The sequence below is a fragment of the Mesocricetus auratus genome, unplaced genomic scaffold (genome assembly GCF_017639785.1).
Source record: "Mesocricetus auratus isolate SY011 unplaced genomic scaffold, BCM_Maur_2.0 Super-Scaffold_100009, whole genome shotgun sequence".
In the NCBI taxonomy this organism is placed as follows: Eukaryota; Metazoa; Chordata; class Mammalia; order Rodentia; family Cricetidae; genus Mesocricetus; species Mesocricetus auratus.
Window position 1 is genome coordinate 10,104,654 of NW_024429193.1, and position 24,462 is coordinate 10,129,115.

General features: G+C 41.4%; 1 protein-coding gene across 3 annotated transcripts in view; it reads left to right on the forward strand.

Moving 5' to 3' along the window:
* Adgrl2 (adhesion G protein-coupled receptor L2) overlaps positions 1 to 24,462 on the forward strand; it is a 616,339-nt gene that overhangs the window by 525,832 nt on the left and 66,045 nt on the right. For all 3 annotated transcript variants that reach the window (XM_040751610.1, XM_040751611.1, XM_040751609.1), the window contains one exon: positions 16,403 to 16,616. In XM_040751610.1, the coding sequence (XP_040607544.1) occupies positions 16,403 to 16,616 (214 nt within the window). The remainder of the gene's footprint in view (positions 1 to 16,402; positions 16,617 to 24,462) is intronic.

Below are 24,462 nucleotides of genomic sequence, written 5' to 3' on the forward strand. Positions count from 1 at the left end.
GTGGGAGGAGCATCAATGCCAGTCTCAGCTTTGAACTTGAGTACTTCTTAGCCTTGTACTCTGAGTTGTAAAAAGAGTTTTGTGTTGAGTTTCCGTGATCCTAGATGGTTGCCATAGCTGATAAATGCATAGTGAAATAAATAATAAGTGAATAAATAAATCCTGAAGCCAGAGACTATTTTGCACTTAATCAGAGGGACATGGGATAAGTCCCGGGGACCCACGGGTGTGCTGTCGACCCTGTTTGGGAAAGAGGCAGTACTGTTGTCTGTGACACAGAGAGCACAGAGGACACCCCTCAAAGAAGGTTTTCTGCTTCTAGTCAGAAAAAGGAAGGAATGAAGAGCCCAACAAGTATCCTGGGTGTTATTCCTGCTTGAATTGTTCCAGGGTCCTCATGAGAACTGGGACAACATGCAGTGTATCTAGAGTGTGTTTGGTCCTTGTGAGGGATGCTGTTTTCCTGTCTTGGCTACCAGTGTAGCTTTAAGAAGAACGAGGAAAGAAATTGGGCTAACAGGGATTAGCTTAATTCTAATTGCCTGCAATTATGATTTCATCATGCCCAAACTATTTACGTATAGTCAGTTATATCTGCTGTATAATTTACCAATTAGTCTGTTTCCTTGGATAGCTGGACATGGGATCTAAACCTTTCAAAAACAGCATTACTGAGGGCAGAGTTGCCAGCTGACACGGTGGGGCTCTGTTTTTTGTTTGTTTGTTTTGTTTTTTTAAATGCGCTGGCAGAACAGAACACTTGACAGCTGTTAGATTTTAATCTTTAAAACCTTATTTATTGTTTGCAAAACCTGAAGAAGGGATGTAGTAGGACCTTTGTTACTCCCATGTGACAGGTGGGGAAGCTGAAGAATAGATTCTGAAATTAGTAAGCAGGATATTTCTACTAGCAGGCGTTGGAAACCTAGCTGAGATCCAGGTGGGCTGCACCAGCCTGTTCATCTGCCATGTAGCATTAGAAAGTGATATGATTCAAAAGTTCCTAATAGTAAACCCAGAAGAGAAGATTAGGATCCCTAAGACATATGTGCACACAACAGCTAGGGATTAATGCCCCCCCCAAAGGATACCTACAAAAGTGCAAGCCTGTGGTGTCAAGTAGATGCTTCCCATGAGTTAAGTTAGCCTACAGGCTTGCAGAACTAAGAATAAGAATCACATCCATGTCACTGGGCAGTCTGAGATTCTGCAGTGCTGACGTCAGAGGACTAAGGGTATCTTGGCTCTGCTTGTCCTTTCAGTAAGACTTACTGCTTCTACAGAGACATCAGTGACCTCTGTCCCTAGGACATGTCCCTCTTTTTTGGTAACAGATGAGCTCTCTTTGGAAAATTTACCCTTGTTAGTGTGGTTTGGGACTCGTGTGCACCTAACTGGTCTATGTCCAAAACATCCTGTGTCTCTTGCCTTTGGTTTTTTGGTAATTCTCAAGGCAGTTTTCTGATGTTTTGGAGACACCAGAGAGGATTCAAGAGAGCTGATCACGTGGGATGAATTGCAACTGGAGAGGATTGCTATGAAATTATAAAGTTAGAGATGTGTGAATACCAGATTTTAAAATAAGAAAACTCCACGGTGCACGTGTGTCATTTAAGAGAATTTAGTAACAAACCGTGTCTTTTCTACAGTAACCCTCCAGTACCATGATAACTCTTTTTGCTTCGCTCTTTGATGTCTGTGGTGAATTTGGAGACAAGTAGTTTTCTCAACCACCTTACAGAATATGGACTTTTAACTCAAGAGACCATTCATTGCCCTCTGTGGGATGTACTGGGGAAATGCAGATAGAAAACAGACAGCAAGGAGGCTACTATACTGGGAGTGGGAAGAGATGGGAATAAGGGAAATACCATGGCATCTGTAGGAATCATTTTGCTTAAGCGGCATACCTTTCTTTCCCTGTGGTATAAATGTGTCTGGGCATGGGTCACCCAGGGGACATGCATTCCAGGTAGGGTGAGGCAGTAGAGACACCAGGTTTTGGAGAAGCCAAGTGGGTGTCCACTTCTGCACAGGGAGCTGCTATGTACCGCGCGGTGACTCTTGGCTATGAAGAAGAAAGTGTCAGGGGTCTCAGCACAAGAAGTGCTGTATTTTCAGTTCGTTCCCGGAAAGGAGACAGTACCCCCTGACTTTTCTTGGGCTCTGTGCTTCTTTGCTCTCCTGATCACTTCAACATGGTCCTTAGGGGTTGGTGGCAAGGATTCTTGTACATCTTGTTGACTGGGAACCCTTGGTGTATGTGGTGTGTATGTGTTTCTGTTATGCCTTAAAGGCGTTTCCATACCTCCTCTTCCCGCCCTGCGTACGTATACTGTAGTGAATCTGCAATCCCTTTTTAAAAGTGGATTTTGATGTTTATTTGTGTGTGCGCGTGCACGCGTGTGTGTGTCTGTGTGTACATGTCACACGTGTGTGGGCATCTATGGAGGTCAGAGGAGGGTGTCAGATCTCTTAGCGCTGGAGTTATGGTTGGTTGAGAACTCCACAAAATGGATACCAGAACTCAGGTTCTTTGGAGGGCCAGCAACCACTCCTATAAGGCATCTCTAGCAAGATTTATAAATATATTTTTTTGGCCTGGGAACCAAAAGCCAAATCACTCAATGTAATAATAATTTTGTTTTGTTTTCTTGACAAAAATCTCATTTAGCTCAAGCCAGCCCCAGACTCACAGTTTAGCAGATGATAACCTCCTTAGCTCTTGGTTTTGCAGAGTCCACCTCCAAACTGGCCAGACTCCACAATATTTTTTATCATGTTATTTAATATTATGGTATTTTCAAGGAGGAAAACATTCTCTTTTATCAATATCCTCTAAATCACTCTCCTATTGTGGGATATTACGTAGTATTAAAATTTCCACTGTCTCCTTTTGTCCAAATTACTGTCAGATTGTTAGATTGTTTTTAGAATATATTATCATAAATGGGTTTTGGTAAGGATCTTTTCAGAAAGATTGTATGAGTTCATGATCTCAGAAATAGCTGAAGTATAGCATAAACATAATGAAAATGTGGGCAAATGTGATCTTAATTGCATTCAATTCCTATCCATGAAATAAAAGCAGCAAAAAAATGGATTGATATATCTCTGACATTAAAATGACTCAATGTGAAGCACTTAAATTATGAACCCAATTATTACAATAAACAACCAGATCTTTGGTAATTTGATAGCAGAAAATGCAACCAAATTTGATTTTTTAAAAATTATTTTTGTTCTTGACCATTAAATACAGTATTTTATTTTTATTTGCTACTTATGTTTATTTCAGTTTCTGGACTTTGGGGGATGTTGGTGTTCACCACTGGGGACCTAATCCAGGGTCTTGTCCAGACCTTGGTCAGTAAATGACATCCCCAGCCTTGCTTTTCCTTGACTTAATTTAAAATGGATTCTCGTGCCATGTGTGGTAGTGGTGCCCTTAATTTATCACTGAGGAGGCAGAAGCAGGCATATCTCTTCAGGCCAGCCTAGCAGGCCATTCAAGGCTACACACACTGAGAGACCCAATGTCACAAAACAAACAAACAGAAAACCCAAAGAAAATAGGTATTCGGAGTCGTAGGCACTTTCCAATAAGCCATTTGACCTGGTGTTCTTGGTTCAGTGCTTAGTGTTTAGATTTTCCTAGTCCACGCCTAAATAAAGCACTCCACACCAAGAGACAGTTGTCATCTGCTGGGAGAAGATGGCAGCTTGTATTTCACCAATAGGATTTCATTGTAATTTCAAAAGCAGATTCACCCCATGTTGGTTTGTCATTGGTAACTACTTAATAAATCCATACTTTAACAAATGTGATGAGTTTGTGGGGCATGGGATCAGAGTTACAATAGTAAACATTTGTCATTGCTGATCTTCATTCATGATGTATTTAAACTTGGGCTATAATCTTAGGTGAGCAACAATTTAAACCATCAGTACTCACACTGAATTAATTCAGTATCATGTCTGGTTTTCAAACGAAGGTGCTGAGATACTTACTGGTGCTGTATTTTTAATAGCTGAAGATTCTAAACCAAGACATGTAACTTCTTGTTCAGAATAGTTACAATAGCTACGATAGTTAACACAGCTCAGACCCAAACCCTTCAGTAACAACTGTACAGATCCTGAAATGAGTACATCAGAAGGGAGATATTTTTAGAATGCACTGACCCATCTGATCATTATTCCAATATCCCCGATTAGGGTTTTTATGAGTAGAACTGGTTCACTTTTATTTAGCTTGTCAGAAATTTCAGCATCAGTCATTGTGTTTTGTTATTTATAACCTATCTGTACTCATTATCAAATATCAATTAATATCAGCTATCAAAACAGATTGATATTAAGTATCCAGTGAGAAAAGACTTGGCCATTACTATACTTTTCCCAATGCATTTGAATAGTGACCCATACACATTTTTTGGGCTTTGTGTGTCTAAAAGTATAGTGGATTGTTATGTGTTTTTATACAAAGGTAAAATGAATATGCAAACATTTTATGGACAGAATTAAAATTTTATACTAAAATACTGAAATTCAAATTTTGTGTAATTTTAACATGCCATTAAATACTATTGTGACTGCATTAAACTTTAAAATACGTTAAACACATTTTTTTGCCAACATTAAAGAGTTGTTTTTTTGAAATTTGAGATAGGATCTTAATATGTAGCACTGGCTAGCTGGAAAGCTAGCTGGGTAGCTCAGACTAATTGAGGGTAGCCTTGAACTTACTTGGACCAGTCCTCCTCTGTCAGTCTCTTGGGTGGTGGCGTTAGCTATTGGATAAGTCAGATTTATATTTCATATGAATAGCATTTGTAGAATTACGTGTTTCAGTATTAAATACCCTTTTCATGGCTACTCATTGTATGTGCAGTTTATTTGTAAGGATACATTATGTTTTACCCCTTTCTTAAGTGGCTGATAGGACTGGAATGGAAAACCGTTTTTTTCAGTGCCTGTTTCTTTTATCTGTAGTTACGGTAACTCTTCTATGCCAACATGAAATGGCAGAGAGTATGCTTGCTGTTGGATAAGATTGTCTCCTGCACTTATGTAGTTCTTAGTTTTATGCTGTCTTCATTTGGGAAATGTGATTTTTCTAGAACTTGCCTATTGTTATTACAAGTCAGATTCATCTAAACTCTCATTTTCTTTCTTTCTTTTTTTTTTTTAATTGAAAACAGATTCTTTTCTCATACAATACATGCTGACCATGGCCTTCCCCTCCCTCCACTTCTCCCAGTACTCTGGGGGAGGGGAGGAGAGTGCCCCCAGATCCAATCTCCTACGGTTTCCCTTTAGAAAACAGCATGATTCCAGGAGGCAACCAAACTTAACCAAACGAGATACGAGACAAAGCAAAAGGCCTCACATCATGACTGGACAGGGCAACCCAGCAGGAAGAAGGAGTCCCATGAGCTGTGAGAGTTAGAGACTGCACACACACTCCCATTGTTAGGAATCCTGTAAAAACACCAAGCTAACAGCTGTAACATACACGCAAGGGACCTCGTGCAGACCCACACAGGCCCAGTTGTGAGCCCACATCAGCCTTAAAACAGTTGATTGCTTTTGTGACTCTTAAAGAATTTCTGCTTTTTACACTTTGTTTTTGAATAGTCAAGGATCATTTTAATTCAGAATGTCCACCTCATAAGGATTAAATTAAAAGTATCCTACTATTGTTTCAATATTTTCTGAAGAAAAATAAACGTTTGAAGTCCAGGGACAGCTCTGCAAAGGAGCCCACCATGGCATAGAAACACTGCCTGCAACAGGGCTGTCTTTTCCTGTGTTTTCTTGTTACTTGTTAGAATGTATGTACCCAGAAACTATCGTCAGTTTCTAGTGTCTTTGGCTGCAAAGGGCAGTGGTAAAAGGCTAAGACGGCTCTCTCTGTGCCAGGACAGCGCCTCTCTTTTGGATCTGCTGCCATGCTGCCTCTTCCTTCTGGATGGATCTGCTTGGCAGCTCAACACAAGAAAGGTTGCCGAGAAGTCCCGTGATGCTTGTTTTATGACCTTGAACTCCGAGATGAAAGCTGTGGTGTTGCAGTTGTGCAAAAATTTTGAATGTTATCTTTATGAATCAAAATGTAAACGAACTTCAAAGGCCAATACGGAGATGGTATCCAGACTTACTTGAATGCCAAAGCCTCTGTATTTTCATTTAAGAGATGAGACCTGCATCCCACCATGGGCTGGGATTCTTCCCTCAATGGCTATACTGCCCTTGGCTTCTAGAGGGACTTGTATATTAGGTGGGCTTCCTTCAGGGTGTGGAACTAAAGGTGTTGCTATAGCCAGTTGGTTAATTTATTTAACATATTCCAGAGTGATGTGTGGGACAAATTGGCATGGGCCCAGGACACAAATACAGCAGGAAAAAAATGAGTGAGCAATAAAGAAATGCTTGTTTTCACTTTGTTTATTTTTTAAATGGAGCCAAAATTTAAATATATGCTTGGTTTTTTTAAATTAGCATACAAAGCAATGAGTTTTGCTGTAGCCAATTCTTACTTTGTGTTTTGGAGTGAGACAGACTGATGTATTCCTTTTCACTTGTTGGGGTGTCTTGGAACTTTTAATTAGTTTAGAAGTGTTATTATTAAGACAGTTCTCAGGGAGAATCTTACACTTGCGGATCCTGTTACTACTTCGCTCCCTCTTCCAGACACCGTCTGAGATGCAAACATCACCTTCCATCCAAAGAGAAACTCACACCTTGGTAGTGACTGTTCATGTTTTCAACTTTTATGCATGTAGCATCAACAGCCAGAATTTAAACACTGTTCTGCAGACATGCAGCATCTCACTGCTTTCTGGGTCTCAGATGTAAGCGGGCCTTTCCCTGCTCCCCTCTTAGAATCTAGTTGGAAGTCTTCCTCCCGGCACAAGAGGCTTCTCTGCTGTCTTCGGTACTTATTTGCTTTTTTTTAAAAGGGGAAATTTCAAGTTAGATACTCCTTTGCGATTTTAGGGAGAACAGTGTCACCTTTAAAAGGAACTTAGAGCGAGACTGGTCATGGTGATCTCCAGGACTCGGGGTGGAGGCAGGAAGCTGGTAAGTTCAAGGGCAGCCTCTGCTACATAGTGAGCTCGAGAACTGCCTAGAATCCATGGGATTTTGGCTCAAAGAAAACCCCAAAATATTAATAAGTAAAGGTGTGTAGGACGAAAAGGTGAAACTGCTCTGTCCTTTAGTGGAAAGAGAGGTTGATGGCTCGTACTCTTTTCAGTGACAAATGGTTGGAATGGGTAAAACTGAAAAGGCAGGATTCCAGCCAGATTAATTTCCTGTGGAACCTGTCTGGCCTGGCCAGCTCACCTCTTTTAGGAGGGGTGTTTGAGTCAGCAGTGGTTGACTGCAGTCCCCTTAGGACTCCCTGTTCAGGATGCAGAGAAAGGAGTGGGTGGTTTCACTGTAGTTTCACAGTTGTTAATGCAGATTCTGGGATCCAAACTAATTGGCTCCCTTAGAGATGCCTTCCCTGACCAAGGTGGAACTGCTTCACACCTTGAGAGTTTGTTGTTGCCTAATAAAAGTTTATTGACACAAAAGTCCTGCATTAGAATATAGTGTTGTTCCTGTTGAGAACCATGTGAAATCCACCTCTAAAAGATAAGATTTGTGATTAGTATCTTTCTGCCTTCTTTTCTTGTATTTTAGGGAAAAGTATTGTTTACCTGTAGCAGGAGGATAGAGTAACCCTCCAAATCTGAATTCCCTTTGATCTGAGAGACCAGCCGGAAGTATAGTTGAAATGGTCTTTAATGAAATTACAGGAAAGGAATGGAGTCTTGTTTAGTCTGCTTGGCTGGGGGTACCATACTGGATGCATAAATTTCACACCTCTGTATCCTTGCTTCTTGTTTCATTGCTTTTAAGAACAAATAGTTCTCCCAAATAGTTCTCCGAGTCTGGGCGGGAGAATTAATGGGATTCTGATAACAAAGAGGTAGGAAAGGGAATTGTGAAATCGATTCTATTCATTGTAGGAGAGGCAGCAGTACCTACCTGAGATAATAAATTGTTTTTCATTGCTTATTCTGTAATTATTTTCTAGTTCCTTTGTTGACAGTGCATGAATTACACAGGTGCTTTTGAGAACTTTCCTTTGGTTGTACGGAGTGGACGACCTAGGAAGCTTTACTTACTGATGGATGCTAATTCTTTAGTAGCTTTTAGCTAGCTGGAAACAGAAATATCTTGGCGAATGTTTTATTTCCTCGAAGAGTGGGTCACTTGTTTTGCCTTTTGTGTAATTAATGATGGCAAGGGTTGGCTGACTTTGATCTCCAGCTGCTGATCCTTCAGTAGGGCTGATATGCGGAGAGTGAGTTGGATGAAGACCCTCTTCCCCAAGGAGATGCCTCCCTCTATGTCAGTTACCCAGACACAGGTCCATAAGCATGTTGACTCAGGTGTGTTCCTGTTGTCCAGGAGAAAACTGGGACACAGTAGGTGCAGTGTGGATATCTACGCCTGAGGTCAGACTTTCCTTTCTGGTTGTTTGTCAAGAATTGTTGGACTGGGTTTTGTTTGTTTGAATTCTTTTTCCTTTGTTTCTGAGGCAGGGTTTCAGGTAGCCTGGGCTGACCTCAAGCTGAATCAGAAGCTGAGCATGGCTTTGAATATCTGATTCTCTTGCCTCCTCCATTACTGGGCATATACCATAGTACCTACATTATTAGGTCCTGGGGTGTTGGACTCAGAGCTTCCTGTATGCTGAGGAAGAAATCAAGCAGCCAAGCTACAAGCCATGGTAACTCCATAAAACTGAGAGCCTTAATACAGAGACTTAATATGAAATCCATTGGCAATGTTTCTGAAGCAGACTGGAATTAAGGAAGTCTGCCTTTGTGAACTTTGGGGAAGTGATGGTTGCATGCTGAGACTCTTAAAAACACCTCTTCCTGTGGCTTATGTTATTTTTGTAGACATCCTTGCTGGGAGCTTTTCCTTTAAAGTTCAGGATTAAACCTGTCATGTTTTATAACGTAAACTGCTGTGTTTTAATGACACTTGTGAATTATTACTCAGTGGTGGATAATTTGGAAGTTTTTAAGAGAGAGGGATCAATTTCTTTCTAATAAGTGCTGTAATCCCAGGTGTTTTGAAGGAGTCATACTGAATTCCTTTCTCAGAATATTGAGAGGGTTTTTAAAGTGCTGTTGCTTACCCTAACAGCTGGAGGGGTTCTGATACTTTGACCTTGAACTATACTAAGTACCAACAGGATTAGTGATACTTCACAAAGATCAGGGTTTTGTTTTTTTTTTTTGTCCTGTGTTGTTTATGTAATTAGATTTTCCAAGTTTTCATTGTATATTCATTTATTTTAAGTTTTGTTTTCAAGACAGGTTTTCTCTGTGTAGCCCTGGCTGTCCTGGAACTCAGGCTCGCCTCACAGAAATCTGCCTGCCTCTGCCGCCCGAGTGCTGGTATTAAAGGCATGCACCACCACCGTCTTATTTAATGTTTAAAAAATATGTTTACAAAGATAATAATAGCATTTTTCGATTTAAATTGATTTTACTTCAGTTACTTTTAAAAGCAAACTTTTTTGAAATACTTTATAATTTTAAACAACCAACTGAATTCTTATTTATCTAAAATAAGCAACTTGATTCAAAACCCAAATGACATGAAAAGCTAAGGCAGGGCATGGGGCATGAAGACAAGGCCATAGGTGAAAGGCTTTATGCTTGCCACGCATCATAGTTTGGGTGTCTCACAACACACTTCAAAGGCATTGTGTGTCAATGGATACAGAAACCTTGGTGTCTTAGTTTGATAGATACTCCTTTTTCAAATGCATATGTATTCACTTCCCACCCCACGCGTGTGCGTGTGTGCGTGTGTGCATGAGTGCGTGTGTGTGTGTGCACATGTGCACACGCACGCAAGAGTGTCTGTCTACATATGCCATGCATGCCTTGGAGGTCAGAGAACAATTTTTGGAAGTAGAGGATAATTTCTGTGAGTCACGCCTCTCTTTCTGACAAGTGGGTCCCAGACTTTGAACTCAGGACTTCAGGTTGGTGTCTCAGCAAGTACCTCTACCAACAAGCCATATCGTCAGGCCTGCTAAGTTTCCTTTAAACATTAGCCAAGAAACTGATACGGTAGTGAGCGCCCACACACCTACATGAAATCACGTCTCTAACACCCTGCCTTTGAACATGAAAGGTTCTAATATGCACTTGAGGTTATTAAAACTGTGTTTCACTGACACCATGGATATGCAGAGGTAAACGGAACCGCTGAACTACTAGTGAACTAATTTCTCTTGGAGCCCCACTTTTAACTCTCTTTCGTTGCAGGAAGAGTCCTCACTATGGGAGTATGTAAATGGGAGTAAATTCAGAGATTCCATAGGCCAGTACTAGTAGTAAGTGGTGGCCTGAGTTAATGTCTCAGTGCAACTTGAAGCCACAGCCCGGGTTCCATGGAGGTCCCTGATAATCAAAAGCCACTAGGGTTCTTACTAGGACCCGAAGACAGCATGAGTAGTGTCATCCATGACAGGGGTTAGCTCAGCGTGCTTAAGAATACCAGAGAAGCTGAGATTTTTATATCCTTGTTACTACGAAGCCCGCTGGTAGACACAATTCCTACAGAAATGTGTACAAGGCTGAACAGACACGAGGTAGGATGCAAAGTGCTTGTTACCACCCGCTTCAAGTCCAGCAACGCGCTACTCACTGACAAAGCTCCATATTATCCTGCAAAGATGCTCAGGAAGGGCGTGACAGCCGAGGGTGTCCTTACAGTTCTGACTTGCAGGGTCCCATCCTAGCAACACACCTGTTACTGGGAGCTGCCTCCTAGATGCGGATGCTTTCAGACCCAAATCCCTGCACCTGTTGCCCAGAGGTATTTACTCCAATGACTAGCCTAAAGCAGGGAGAGTTATTGCTTGGCGTTCTGTAGCTTGGGGGGAAGAAACTGTCTTTGCAAGAGTCATTTGTTCAGAGACGAGAAACAGAGCAAAACAGTTCATTTCACTCTAAGCCCGCTCTTCGGCAGGATCCACATTTACGCAGCTCCAAGATGTGGTATTGATTTCTTCTTCCCCTCACAGAAGCCTCCCACTAGTTCTTGCTTCAATTGTCAGCATTACGAAATAGATTGTATTACACTTTGCTGGTTGGAATGCTTATTTTTTGAGGGGGGGTTGGGCATTGAAATAAAAACAGATTGCAAGTACGGATAGGAATAAACATAAGTGTGTGGGCACAGGGCTTTCATTTAGCGATTTCATGATGTTGAGCGTGTGGCCATTTAACTGAGGACTTGACCATCACACACAGTTTTTTTTTCCTACTGCTGCTCGCCCCCAAGTCTGACAGCACACAGCATGCTGTAACCACGCCCTCCATCGCGGGACCTCCTGCTGATGGGTGTCGTGATGGAGGGAGTCAGGACAGCAACCTGCCAGCATGTGGAGTGATGGGAAACTTAAATCTTACTTAGCCTCTGTTTATTCTTCTGTAAAACAGTGACCTTAATAGTTCCCATCAGCAAAGGTACTTGAAGGATCATTAGCCCCTAAACATTTGAAATATCTTCATAGGGGTTTCTGACGGCACGAGATAAAATTCTTAGCAATGACCGTTTGGGGCTGTGGAAATGAACCAAAGCCAGACAGCCAATGGTGAGCATTTGTTTGTGAACATTTGCTGAACTTCTGCCAGGAACAGTAGGAACCCACAGCCCTCTTGCATGAAGCCTCCTCTTACCCCCCGTCTCTCCTCATTGCATCCTGGTAGCATTTTTGCAAGACCTCACTGTTCTTACTAAGCCATGGCTTTGCTGCCAGGCAGACTTGACTGGGTTTGGAGTTGAGGGCAGAAACCACGGCCCAGTGCTGTTGTCTACAAAAGTACCAGTGTGTGTGGGGTGCCACTAGGTTCCTAGCTCCATTTGATTGTGTTTGAGGCATACATATCAAATGTCCAGTAGGCAAATCCTGGAAACAATAGGGGCTGTATCTTTTCCATGCATTCTTGACTATCTAGGAGAGGACTTGGCAGGAAGGGCTCTTCAAGGCTGACTTCAGAAGGCCTCAGTGGTGTGTGTCTCCTCCCCAACCCCCGGCAGCAGAGTGTGGAGACATTCCTAAGTGCTCCTAGCTTCTATGCAACGTTTGTGCTCAGTCATTGGTTGACCGCAGAGATGGGTCATCTCTATCAATCCAGGCCGAGGAACTAGAGCAGTGAGCAGAGAGAAGTTAACTCACACAGAGGAAGGGTCAGGGCTGTAGAGCTCTGCCTGACCCAGAAGACAGTACAGCAGTGGCAGCCGCCGGTGTGTGTGTGTGTGTGTGTGTGTGTGTGTGTGTGTGTGTGTGTGAAAAGCTAAATTCAGAGCTGCCAACAGGATATTGCCCAAAAGGCTCAGTTTTCAACAACAATTTTTTGAGATACACAAACAAGAGAGTTGACCCATACTCAGGAGAAAGCACATATAGAAGAAGCCGCATTAGATAGAGAGGCCCAGATGATAGATTCCGCTGGTAAACATTTCAAAGCAGCTATTATGGATATGCTCAAAGATTAGAATAAAACCATATTAGAGAATTAAGAGGAATTATGATGACAGAGAGTTAACAAATACACAGTCTCAGTAGGGAAATAAAACTATTTTTAAAAGACCTCAGAGATAGTTCTTGGCACATCTTGGCGCTATCACTGTTGTAAGTAAATTAGTGTTTTCCTCTACAAACATGCACACGCACACACACACACACACACACACACACACACACACACACACACACACACACACAGACGTCCCAGTTTCCTCTGCTCCAGGATACTAACTCCGTGGGTCTGGAGTAGAGTTGCAATCTTGTGTTGTCTGAGTTCTTACCATGACTCTTCTGGCATGGTCATGTTCAGAGACCACGTACACTTCATAGAAAGAGTGGCACTAAGACATGAAAGTCACACCCTTGATGATTTTGTCTGTAAGTCAGGAACAAAAAAGGGCTAACTATTTCTGTTTTTCCCAGGAATATGTTTTTGTCGTTCATTGTCTTTGCTTAAGGAAAACCCTGAGTTTTATTGAAGGTGTTCTCACTTCTGTGACCTTACATGGCAGGTGTCAGAGGTCAACATTCACTCAGGTTTATGCTAGCCGTATGAATTGACTTAAGGAGGCACATACCACAATTCCTTAAAGATGTTCAGAAAGTTTTTTGTAACTGACATCTGTGTGCTCCCCCTCCTCCCCATATTAAATCTGGTTAAAGTAGCGAATCCAGAGAGGATCTCTCCTGCGACAAGGGAACCCTGTCTAGTTCATAAGAACTTTGGAGAACTTTCTTGACAGTACCTTGTGATCTGCATTGTCAGCCACACTGCAGCCAATCCATGTCCAATGTCCATAGCTTAAGAAGTATAGTGAATGCTTTATTAGTTGTAAGTTACTGGGGAAAAAAAAAACGTTGAAACATCATGAAAGTGGTTAAAAGGATGTTGTTTGTTTAGACTCATAACCTGGGGAAAATCTTGAGCAATTTTTAACTAGTTTTATTTGTTCAGAAAAGGAAGTGAGAATTTAGAAAAATACAGGGCTTTAATGGTTCAGGTTTTCAAGATCCCCCAGACACACACACACACACACACACACACACACACGAGTGCCCGTTGTTTCTTTCATATGGATACATTTCATCATTGTCTGAACACAGTATCAGTCTGTGTGTGTACAACTGCACAAGTACCATTTTCCTGGTGATTCTGCACCCCTCGCTGACTCCATGTATGTACAAGGTGGTGGAATTGTGACTAAGAACCTTGTCGGGGTCTAGCAGGTGTGTGGAAGATGAGCACCACGTGTGACCAGTGAGCGTGTTGGTAAGACAAAGCTCAAAGGAAACGGTGAAGAATCAGAACTTGGCAAAGAGATGACTTATGATCTGAAACAATAGGCATTGTAGCTTAGGTAAACAGTATTTGCTGTAGCAAACGCCCAGATTCTTTGCAAAGGAAACACAAGAACCCTGACCTCCTTCCTTCTGCGGATCCCGTGCTGGACATCTCCTAAATTATCAAAGAATGTTGACCGTTCTTTCCCTCACTTGACTATTTTGGGTGACTATGATGTAGGCTGTATAATTTCCTTGATGTTTACAAAACAGCAAGACACTGAGCTTCATGGCTCCTTGAGTAGCTTTCACAAGCAGAAGAAAATTCACTTAGATCCATACCTACACCCCTGCACACTAACAAAAACCAAACTAAAGGGTCCAGCCTAGACATCACAGAGCTTTGTAATCAATTCTGTGGGTTTTTTTGATAAAATAGTACCAAGTGTGAACTGTGCTCCAAGCCAGTCTTTTACTAGCATGTTCTAATATGCCTAAGATTTTCTAATAGTATGATTTATTCTGTTTTATTATGGAATTATAATTGCAAATCACCTCTGCCTTTCAAGTAGGTTGCACTCTAAAAGTTTATTGATGTCACTTGTTTGAATTTGCACATTGCTTTCCCCAGAAATAAATGAGAGTTTGTGAAGTCATACAAGCAGTATTACTTAAGTTGCTTTCTAAATACAGGATCAGAAAAGGGGCCAAATGTACCTGACCTCGTAGGGGAAAAGATCCCTTTTATACATTTATCCAGGTAACCATTTTGTCTTGAGTTATGTCCACGCTTCATCCTTGTTAACTGCACAAATCTGCTTGTGTCCAGTGTTCTCATATTATTATGGGCCTTAGGAGGAACTTGAAAGGTTTGGGGATCACCATACCTCCTGAAATATTTGTGTTCTAGATTATATAATTATTTTCCTCTCTCTGGAGACTGGAGAATTGCTTTTGTGCTGATCTATGAGTACGTGGTACAGGTCCCTTTTGTAGGATGAGACACATCTTGGAAAGCTTTGAATTAATGAGGGCATCCTGCAGTACAGATAAATAAAGAAGGGGTTACCATTTTGTGCTGACCCAGACACACCGTATACTCTGGACTGAAGTTTATCATAATTTGAAGCAGTTTAATTTTCTTCCTCTTTCAGGGATTTACCTGTAATTGAACAATAGGGGGTGAGTCACATAATACAGAGTAATTAAAACCGTAGAGATAAGATAGTAAGGCAGGCTAAGCATGGTGGTTTACACCTTTAACACCACCACTCAAGTGAGCTCAAGGCTAGCCTCTTCTGAACAGCCAGTTACAGACCAGCTGGAGCCACAGAGTGAGACCCTGTCTCCAAAACAAATAAACAAACAAGAAGCATTAAAGTTATTAAAGGAATGTTGTAGACAGTGACAAGAAAGAAAATGGAAATGTGACTTCAGGCAGCACCTGAGAGGCTGTTGCTATGGTGACTTATCCCCAGGTAGCTCACCACACTGGTACAGCTAGGGCCCCTTGTCTTTCTCGATTACATGCCATCAGCCCTTCAGTTTCTCTGTTTCTGACAATTGGCCCATGCTCTAGTACTAATTCATGGGATCTCTGGTTTGGGATTTTGGCCTAGATTAGGCTGGGCAGGTGGGCCAGAGGATAAGGGTCTTTGTCACACAAGCCTAACGGCTGGAGTTAAACTCTAGAACCCACACAAGGTGGAAGGAGAGAACCAACGGCAAAAAGTTGTCTTCTGACCACCACTCATGTGCCCATGCTGTACGCATCGTGTACCTCAGCATGGGTATGACTTTTGTTTCACTCCAGATTCCGTTCTCGCACGTGGACCAGTTGTATCACGTGCAGTGCATACGGCACTCTTTGGTGGTCTTGATGAATGGGTTGGCTCAGTGCTGTCTCCTGCCAATGACGTCACTTTCCAAAGCAGTGTCTATGAATGAAAAATGTTGGTGTGCCCAAATATTTATTATTGTTTTAACTATCATAGTTATTGTAGGAAGAGCTTCTAATATAAAGTAGTTTTATGGTAATGATTCTGACAATAATTAATACGTGTGCGTTAAGAATGGGACATTAAGGATGGTGTAAGGCAATCTTACTTCTGTATATTTGTGACAATTCTTCCTTGAATAGATGTTTAGATATTTGTAAAACTTGACAAGTGCTTCTAAAGTCAACTAAATTTGTCATTTTTATTTGAAATTACCCAACAAAAGGCATTGAATTGTGTTTGTACTAGATTATGGAGAAAATGACTTTTAAAGGTAATTTTGAGATGTCTAATAAGGATTATGAGTCCAGATAAAGATGCATAAAAGAACCTCGCAGTAACCTTTAGAATGAGAATTAGGAATAAGTTAGTTAATTAAGAATAAGTACATGATTCCTGACATCTCTTGACTCTAATGAATCGCGTCTCTTGAAGATACCTTATAGAAATAATCTGTTTAATACTCAAGCTAAGTCTTGACTGTCTGTTTTATTTTCTTCACTTTTAGGCTTCAGCAGAGCAGCCTTACCGTTTGGGTTAGTCAGACGAGAACTGTCCTGTGAAGGGTATTCTATAGACCTGCGATGTCCAGGCAGTGATGTCATCATGATTGAAAGTGCTAACTATGGTCGGACAGACGACAAGATCTGTGATGCGGACCCCTTTCAGATGGAGAACACAGACTGCTACCTCCCTGATGCCTTCAAAATCATGACTCAGAGGTAGATACGTGTGTACACATGCCCTGTGTTAGGTACTATATCCAGCGGTTAAAGTTAGTGTCTTTCCAACATGAACAGATTCTGCCATAGCTAAGCTTGTGATTGGAACTGTTAGATCTTTACTCACCAATGTTAACATCTACATTACATTATGGTCTCCGCAATGTTTAAATCTGCATTACCATCTTAATATAAATGGCAGAATATATAGGAATCTAGAAAACAAATGTTTATTTCATATACCATAAAATAAAATGAAGGAAGATTTCAAATGAAATCTTGTTTCTCAGGACTCCAGAAATTTGAAGTATTTTCTGTAATCCTAAAGAATGCTTATATACGTGTGGAACTTTGTCAGTAATTGCTCCTTGCCCTGATTTTGTTTTAAATGAGTTTTTACAGCAGCTTTTGTTGGATCAAAATTGAACGGCAAGTGCAAGATTTCCATGTAACCCCCCACATTGTGCTGTGAACTTGTGTTCTCAGCTTATGTTGATAAATAAGAAGTGCAACTATTGGGGTGTATACTAAAAGCCCGTGCACATTTATAAGAAACCTCTGTTTGGGTTTGGTGTAACTTACCTGTAAATCCTGGCACTTAGCAGTCTGAGGCTGGAGGATTATGACGTTTATGCCATTCTGTACTTCGTGGAGAAATCCTGTCCCCTGCCAATCTTCTCCTCAGCCACCTCTCTAAAGGTGTGTGTGGGGGTGGGGGGCTGGGGGTTGGGAACTCTACAAACTGTCTTCCAAAGCAGCTGCTTTATGATTTTCCTTCCTTACAGTTAAAGAATGAGGGGGGGGTCGCTCCACACATTCCCTGGCATTTAGTGCTGGGCAGGGATTGAATGTTGGTCGTTTTATTAGCACCTCGTTGTTTCGGTTTGTAACCCCTTAACGATGCACAGTATAGGTCTTCTTCCCATGTGCTCGTTGCTATCCGTGTGTGTTCCTTGAGATAGGGTCCATTAGTTCTTAGACCCCCGTCCCCTATAACCCAAGCTTCTTGTTTAGTTTTAAGAATTCTTTGTACATTTACGGTGGAAACTACTTTCTCAGTTACGTCATTTGTGAATGTTTCCCCACATGTAACTGGCTTTTGTTCTGTGCTGTTGGTCCTTAGCCGTAAAAGCAACAACAGAAAAAAGGGCAGATGCAAGATTAGAAGCATGCAGCTAGGTGTGGTCCCGTGTGGTGTCCTGGTAGGATCTGAGATGGAATCCCTCCAAACAGCTAAATGACCTGCGATGTCTGTGTGAGCAGCTTTACCTTCACCCAGTCACAGCTGCAGGGAAGGTTAGGGATGTGGAGCAGTGCTGCCCACGTGTCACATGGGCTGAAAATGAGACGCAATGTATACTTCTGAATGAGGGCATCTGCCCCTTCAAACAGTCCGTAGACAGTTAAGGTGACCATAGTCTGATAAGGGTTCTGTCGGCAATTCAAGCAAGCCTCCCTCTACATTACTCTACACAATGCTCAGGATGATTCTGAGGATAAGGTGAAAGGCAGAGATATATTTTCTTTGCAGTTTGTAATCGAGTAAATAACTTTGGTTCACAATTTAGAAAATTAAAGTGCAAGGCAATATAAAATGTGATGCCACTGAGTGTTCAATACACTATGATTTGTGTTAAAGTGTGCCCATCATTGTACATTGTTCTCCAACCACATGCAAAGTTGTAAAGTGTTGTAATTCAGTCTGCAGGAGTGTAAAAGGCATTTATGCAGATGTGACAGATTACCTGACACCTGGGTTAGAACGTAATCTGAGAACATCTGCCTCATTGAATTTGAGCATTACTAATTCCTCCCCTACTAAGTCCCAGTTCATTAATGACACAAAGTAGATAAATCTTATCAACATATTATGGTCATTCACCCCAGTGAATCCATCCTAAACTTAAAAATTTCTACTCAGATAGATGCCACACGGAGGCTGGTTGCCAGTGTAACCACACAGCTGGATAGGAGCTGAGGTATGCAGCTGTTCATCGTCAGGGAGGGTCTGCATATCTCTAGTCAAGGAAAAGATCAACATTTGAGTTTTTTCAAATGTGTATACTTTTTGCACCATGAGAGGTTGAAGAAAACCCGAAGCTGAGCATTGTAAGTTATGGTGAGCCTACATTAGACTCAAGGCACCTAGGTTTTGGCATTGTGTTTTTAAAACTTTGGGATTCATGGCAGCCCAGTGAACACGGACACAGACACACACACACACACACACACACACACACACACACACACACACACACACACACATACTCGCTGTCATTGCGACCTACTAGTTCAGCGGTAGCTCAGCTCCAGCACTGTTTTGTCCAGAGGTTTCCATTATTTTGGAAGTGGTAAGTATACTAAATGGACACCTGAGGGTCACATAATTTAGCGTCATTATTGCTTTTAAATCTTGCTGAAGAAAAACCCTCGATCTTTACAGTTATTGCCTTCCCTACTCTCTCCTCTGGGACACAACATCATGATGAAATTTCTAACTTGATGAGCAGATCACCCAGATGAAGAACAAGCTTTATGTGTGGGGGTGGACAGGACAAACAGTGGAAGCGTGTGATATGACAGTATTCAAAGGACATGAGGGACGAAGGAAAGAAATGCATACACTACTCCATAGCTGTCCATGCCCTAAGAGTCTATCTTAGTAGGATAGACTGGGATGGAATGCATTGGTATATTTCTATTGACAGTCATTATAGGTAGATTTTCAAATGTGGAAACTGGCTAGCTAGATTTTTTTTTAAGACACCAGAGAACATCAGCAAGGTCTTAAGAATGCCATCAGAATGGTCTAATTTTAGTGCTTAAAGAATTAGTACTAGGGATCTGAGACACTATCCTGGCTGGGTAAATAAGCTTGATAAATATACTTCTGTTTAAAGTGCAAATCCCAGGTGTGGTATGTAAGATTAGAAGTCTAGCCTTTGACCAGATCTACTGTTTAGAGTTCTACTTCATCTGGTAAAATGGGTTCTCCTATTTGAGTATCCATTAGAGAAAAATCTGGATCATACCATAGTGGTGCTAACATAACACACATAACATGATACCACATGGAATTTCTTTGTGACTGAGTCACAGTCGAAAACACTGTGAGCTTGTTCCCCTGGCTATGTCCAAGGTGCATGCGAATTAATGAATTCTGTGTCTTTACTTCTGTCCTACCTCCCCAAGAATTTACTGTGTGTAATCGATAAGCCTTCCATAAAAATATTTGCTTCCAATTCTTCCAACTGAGAGACCCTAAACCCAGAGGACATTTCAAGTTTGGGGAGCTGTCTGTGCCCTGTGTGTATTAGGACACATTAGTAACTAATCATTTCTCCATTCCTCTTGATACATTTGCTCAGCGATGGTCATAGGAATTGAGACATCTGGAAGCAGGCCAGGGAGGAACAGAGAGTGAGGGACTTAGTATGGGTGATTACCTGTTTCCTCTGAGCTGATGAAGCAGCACAGGACGGTTGGAAGTTAGTGACAAGAGTGTCTGGCAGGTCTGACTGAGGGGCTTGGATAACGCTGCTGTTCCTTGACTGCTAGACATGTACGTGTGTATACACACTCAGTACACAGCAGACATCCACCGCGTGTCAAACGTACTGTTCTTGCACAGCTGACCATCACTCCGGATTAAAGAGCATGCAAGATAAAATATGAAGTATTTCCATTGGTTCTAAGTGCGAGAGGACTCGTTTCCTGTTGCTGTGGCCCTTTCAAAGGGCTTACAGATTGAGAAGATTTAAATTTGGGGAGTGGATGTTGTTGACCTGTCTACCATTATTGTCAGGCCTTCAAATGCTGTGTGTGGGGCATTAGCATAAATGGAGGAAGAATTCCACCAAGAGCAGCTGAAGCCCCGTTTTCATACTGTAGTGTTCTTGTGGTTTATAATTATTTAATCAGCGGAATGACAATTTGAACACAAACACTGTATTGAAAAGGGGAAGGCAAGATTGAGATGATTTCAAAAACATTTTCATAGTGGAAGCTTGTAAGTACCCTATTCATTGTATGTCAGGATGTAAATCATAAGGAAGCCCGTCATATTTGACTGGTGTAGTTTGGAAAGAAACATAAGACAACCAGAGAAGTAGAGTTGCAGCTGGATTCTCAGTGAATAGTTATTTTGCACATAGAAACCAGATGAATCTGAAAACACAAAGCCTCAAGTAGTTTACTGAATTTTCCCGTCTATAAGCTCTCAAAAAGCGAGGCATTCAATAGTGTACCAAAGAGAGGCATCTTTATTTCTTTAACACAGAACATTTCTTTTTGGAAAACTCAAATAGAAACGCTGGGAGTTCTCCATTGAGTTGCAAAGCTTCCTTTTTTTTTTTGCGTAGTACGGCGAGGCACACGGATATTTCACTGCAACTGCTGTGTCTGCATGCCAGCACTCTCGTTCCTGCTTTCCACGTTTCTACCTCATCAGTTAAGAGTCAGCTAACTGGGTTTCCACTCCAGGTCAGGAAGTGACATTACTGTTACTCTGTTTCCCATTCTCCCAGTCATTTAAAAGAGTGAGCAGTGACTGTATTAGTAACTGAGGGATGTCCACTTCGGATGCTTGTCTTTAAAACACCCTCAGTAGTTCATCCTAAACAGGCTGAGTTAAATTCTTTTCTTGAGAAGATTTATTTACACTTAAGTAGACTCTTGGACGGTCAGCCATTACAGATAATGGTGGCTTTTTGTTTTTTTTTAACAGTCTTTGAAAATAATTGTAGGGACACTTGCACGTCAGACAGTTACAACTCTTTCAAGTCAGTAACCTAAAGATTTCTGCTCTACTCTGAAGCTTTGGTCAATAAACAAATTACGGTTTTGCTGGAGGTCCTGGATCTGCATGACACTTGAGCACGGCCTGCTTGGCACCCTGACCCCAAAGGTGCAGCACTGTGTGGGTGTTCAGTCGCGGCCGGTGGAAGACTGTGCGGAGTTCTCACTCTGCTGCCTGGCAGAGCAATTCTCAGGTACCCTCTGTTGGAGAACTGCGAGGCTGTGGTGTCTCTGTAAGTAGAGTTGTTGAATACCAGGCTGTCAACACACCATGCAGCGGGAAGGAGGCCCTCTGCCTCCCCTGCCATTCGTCACACTTGGTGAGTCAGCAGCCTTCCTCGTGGACAGTCCGTGTCCAGTGCTGCATGCGGATTCTTCCCATGTGTTTCAAAACCGACGAGACGCTACCATTCCTTCCCTTTCTAAGTTTCGAGAACCTTCGAGAAAGGGGGAGTTACTAGGCACGGAGACTGAAGCCACCAATTGTCTGTTGAATGATTAATTCCTTAGCGAAAATTTGTTTTTACATCTTTTTGTGGTTGTTTTCGCTATTTTGGGCCAGGGTTTGGCTGTGTACCCCTGGATCACTTCAAGTCCTCAGTCGGTCTTACTGCTCCAACACCCCTCTCCAACCAGTATACTATAATTATAAGCTCTGGCTCATCATACCTGGAGATGGAAGTTTATTCTTTAGTAATTCTCAAGTTCCATTCTGTTATGTAAAGTTGATAAGCTTACTTATTTTCAAATTGATATATAGATATCAATTGTATATGAACCATTTAAGCGACACACACACACACACACACACACACACACACACACACCATTACTATACGAAGTGGCTAGCTCAGACATTAGCCACAAGAATCCATTAAAATGCAACCAGGGTTGTGGCAGACTTCATGATTATGGATTTCTGTTGGCGTGTAAGCTCCTTGGCATAACATCCTGTCACTCTTTATATTAATCGATCAGTCTTCATAAAAAGGCCCTGTGTCCGTCCCGTCAGAGCTCTAGGAAGTTATTTTGTTTATTTATTTAATCAGTACACATTGTCTGTATCTCTTTACACACCTTTCTCAGACCTTGACGTCTCTTCCATGCTAACCGTCTTTTCATAGCAGTCAACTTAGCTTGGTCTGTTCTCATCTGAGATGATGTTTTGTGGGACTGGGGTGTCGGTTCGCTCCATACTCAGTGTAAGCTCTCGCTATCTGGGGTTACTCAGTTGCTCATGCTCTCCTGTTGGAGAGCATCTTCTGTGAAACTACATTCATCCCATGTACTGAGTATCCCAAGTGCTTTTGCCTGTTTATGGTGTCAGGTTTATCAACCTTTTATTCATTAGGATGGAATGCATATGGGGAAAGATAAATAACTTAGAAGCTACTGACTTGCCATTTCTTTATGAAATATACTGTTTATTTTCTGTGTCTTGGTGGTGGGTTTCACAAATTCTCTTGCTCTTGGATGAGTTTGTTTATAGACAACTACTTGAAATTACCTGTTTGTCTATAGGTTTGAGAGTTGCTAATATAGATTCTTCAATCTTAGTACAGTGATATATAGCCATTACAGCTCTAAGTGGTTTGTCTAATTGGACATATGTTTTGCATTTTTCTTACTGATGGGCATGTAAATTAAAGAACTCATTATAGAAAGGGGACATCATTGGAAAAATGAAACAAGATAAAATGAACCATATTAAACATTCACAGTTGCTGAGTGAGAAGGACTAATAAATTATAAAATAACTTACAACACAAACCATCTAAATGTCTCTTATGGAGGAAGAAGAGGGAATAGGGTCATATCAGAGGTTCTTCACTGCAGGGCCTTGGAGTCTACCTAAAATGAAAGTTTTTGAAGCAGTTCTCTAGTAAGATTACATCTGTGAAGAGTCCCTGTCTACATTTTTGTTGTCACGGTCACTTTCTCATACATATGTTTTGTTCCTTTCCAATTGCATTCCATGTTTGGCTGAGGAACTGTCATTTTTCTCTGAAGACAATGTGCTACTGCTTTTTGTGTGAACTGTGGATGGCTGGGTGAAACTCAGACTTGCATGAGTATTTTACAACTTTCCATTTACTTTTGATTTTGGACACAGTGAATGATGATAAATGAAATGGGGGGTTTCTTGGAGGGTGGGCTATTGTTGTTTGATTAGCTATGTATGATATATGTGAAGCCTCCTCTCTCAGTCTTCTGAATGCTGGAATTACAGGTGTGCTGCCACCCACCATGGAGCTTAACCGAGCCACTAATCTTAAACGGTAATGAATAAAGAATACTTAAATTGTAAGTTCTGGAAACCAACATCAAGTAAGCACACAGAATAGACATTCAAACTTAGTTGTAAAGAACAGTGAGATTGCCAGGAAGTGGTGGCTCAACACCTTTAATCCGAGCACTTGGGAGGCAGAGGCAGGAGAATCTCTGTGAATTCAAGGACATTCTGGTCCATAAAGTGAGTTCAAGGACAGTCAGGGCTACACAGAGAAGCCTGTCTTGGAAAAGGATGGGAGGGTGTGTGTGGTTATTTTAGAGTCAGTAATTTAGATTCAGATTTGACTTTTTCTTAAGTCTTCTGTTTGGCTACTGTGCCCCTCCCCTGCTCCATACATAGAACCATACCACTGAAGTGTATTGGAATAAGAATTTCTACCGCTATGTTGTACAACTTTATTTATAATCAAGAATACAATGCATGTATACATTGGCACTTTTGAGTTTACTGTAAAGTGAATAATAAGGCAATATTACTTCAGGTAAATTGATACTTTTATATATTGTTTTTACCCTTGTACATCAAATGATATTTTCAATCAAAATTTGAGAAAGTCCTTATTCCTTTGTTGTTGTTTTGGTTTTGATTGGCTTATTTGTTGGAGCTTTCTGTGTAGACTAGGCCGGCCTTGAATTTACAGAGATCTGCTTGCCTCACCTGCCCAAGTGCTGGGACTAAAAGTGTGCACCACCATACTCTACCCGCTCTGGGTCTGTATTTCATTTTCTTATTAGCAGTTTAACACTTGGCATATAT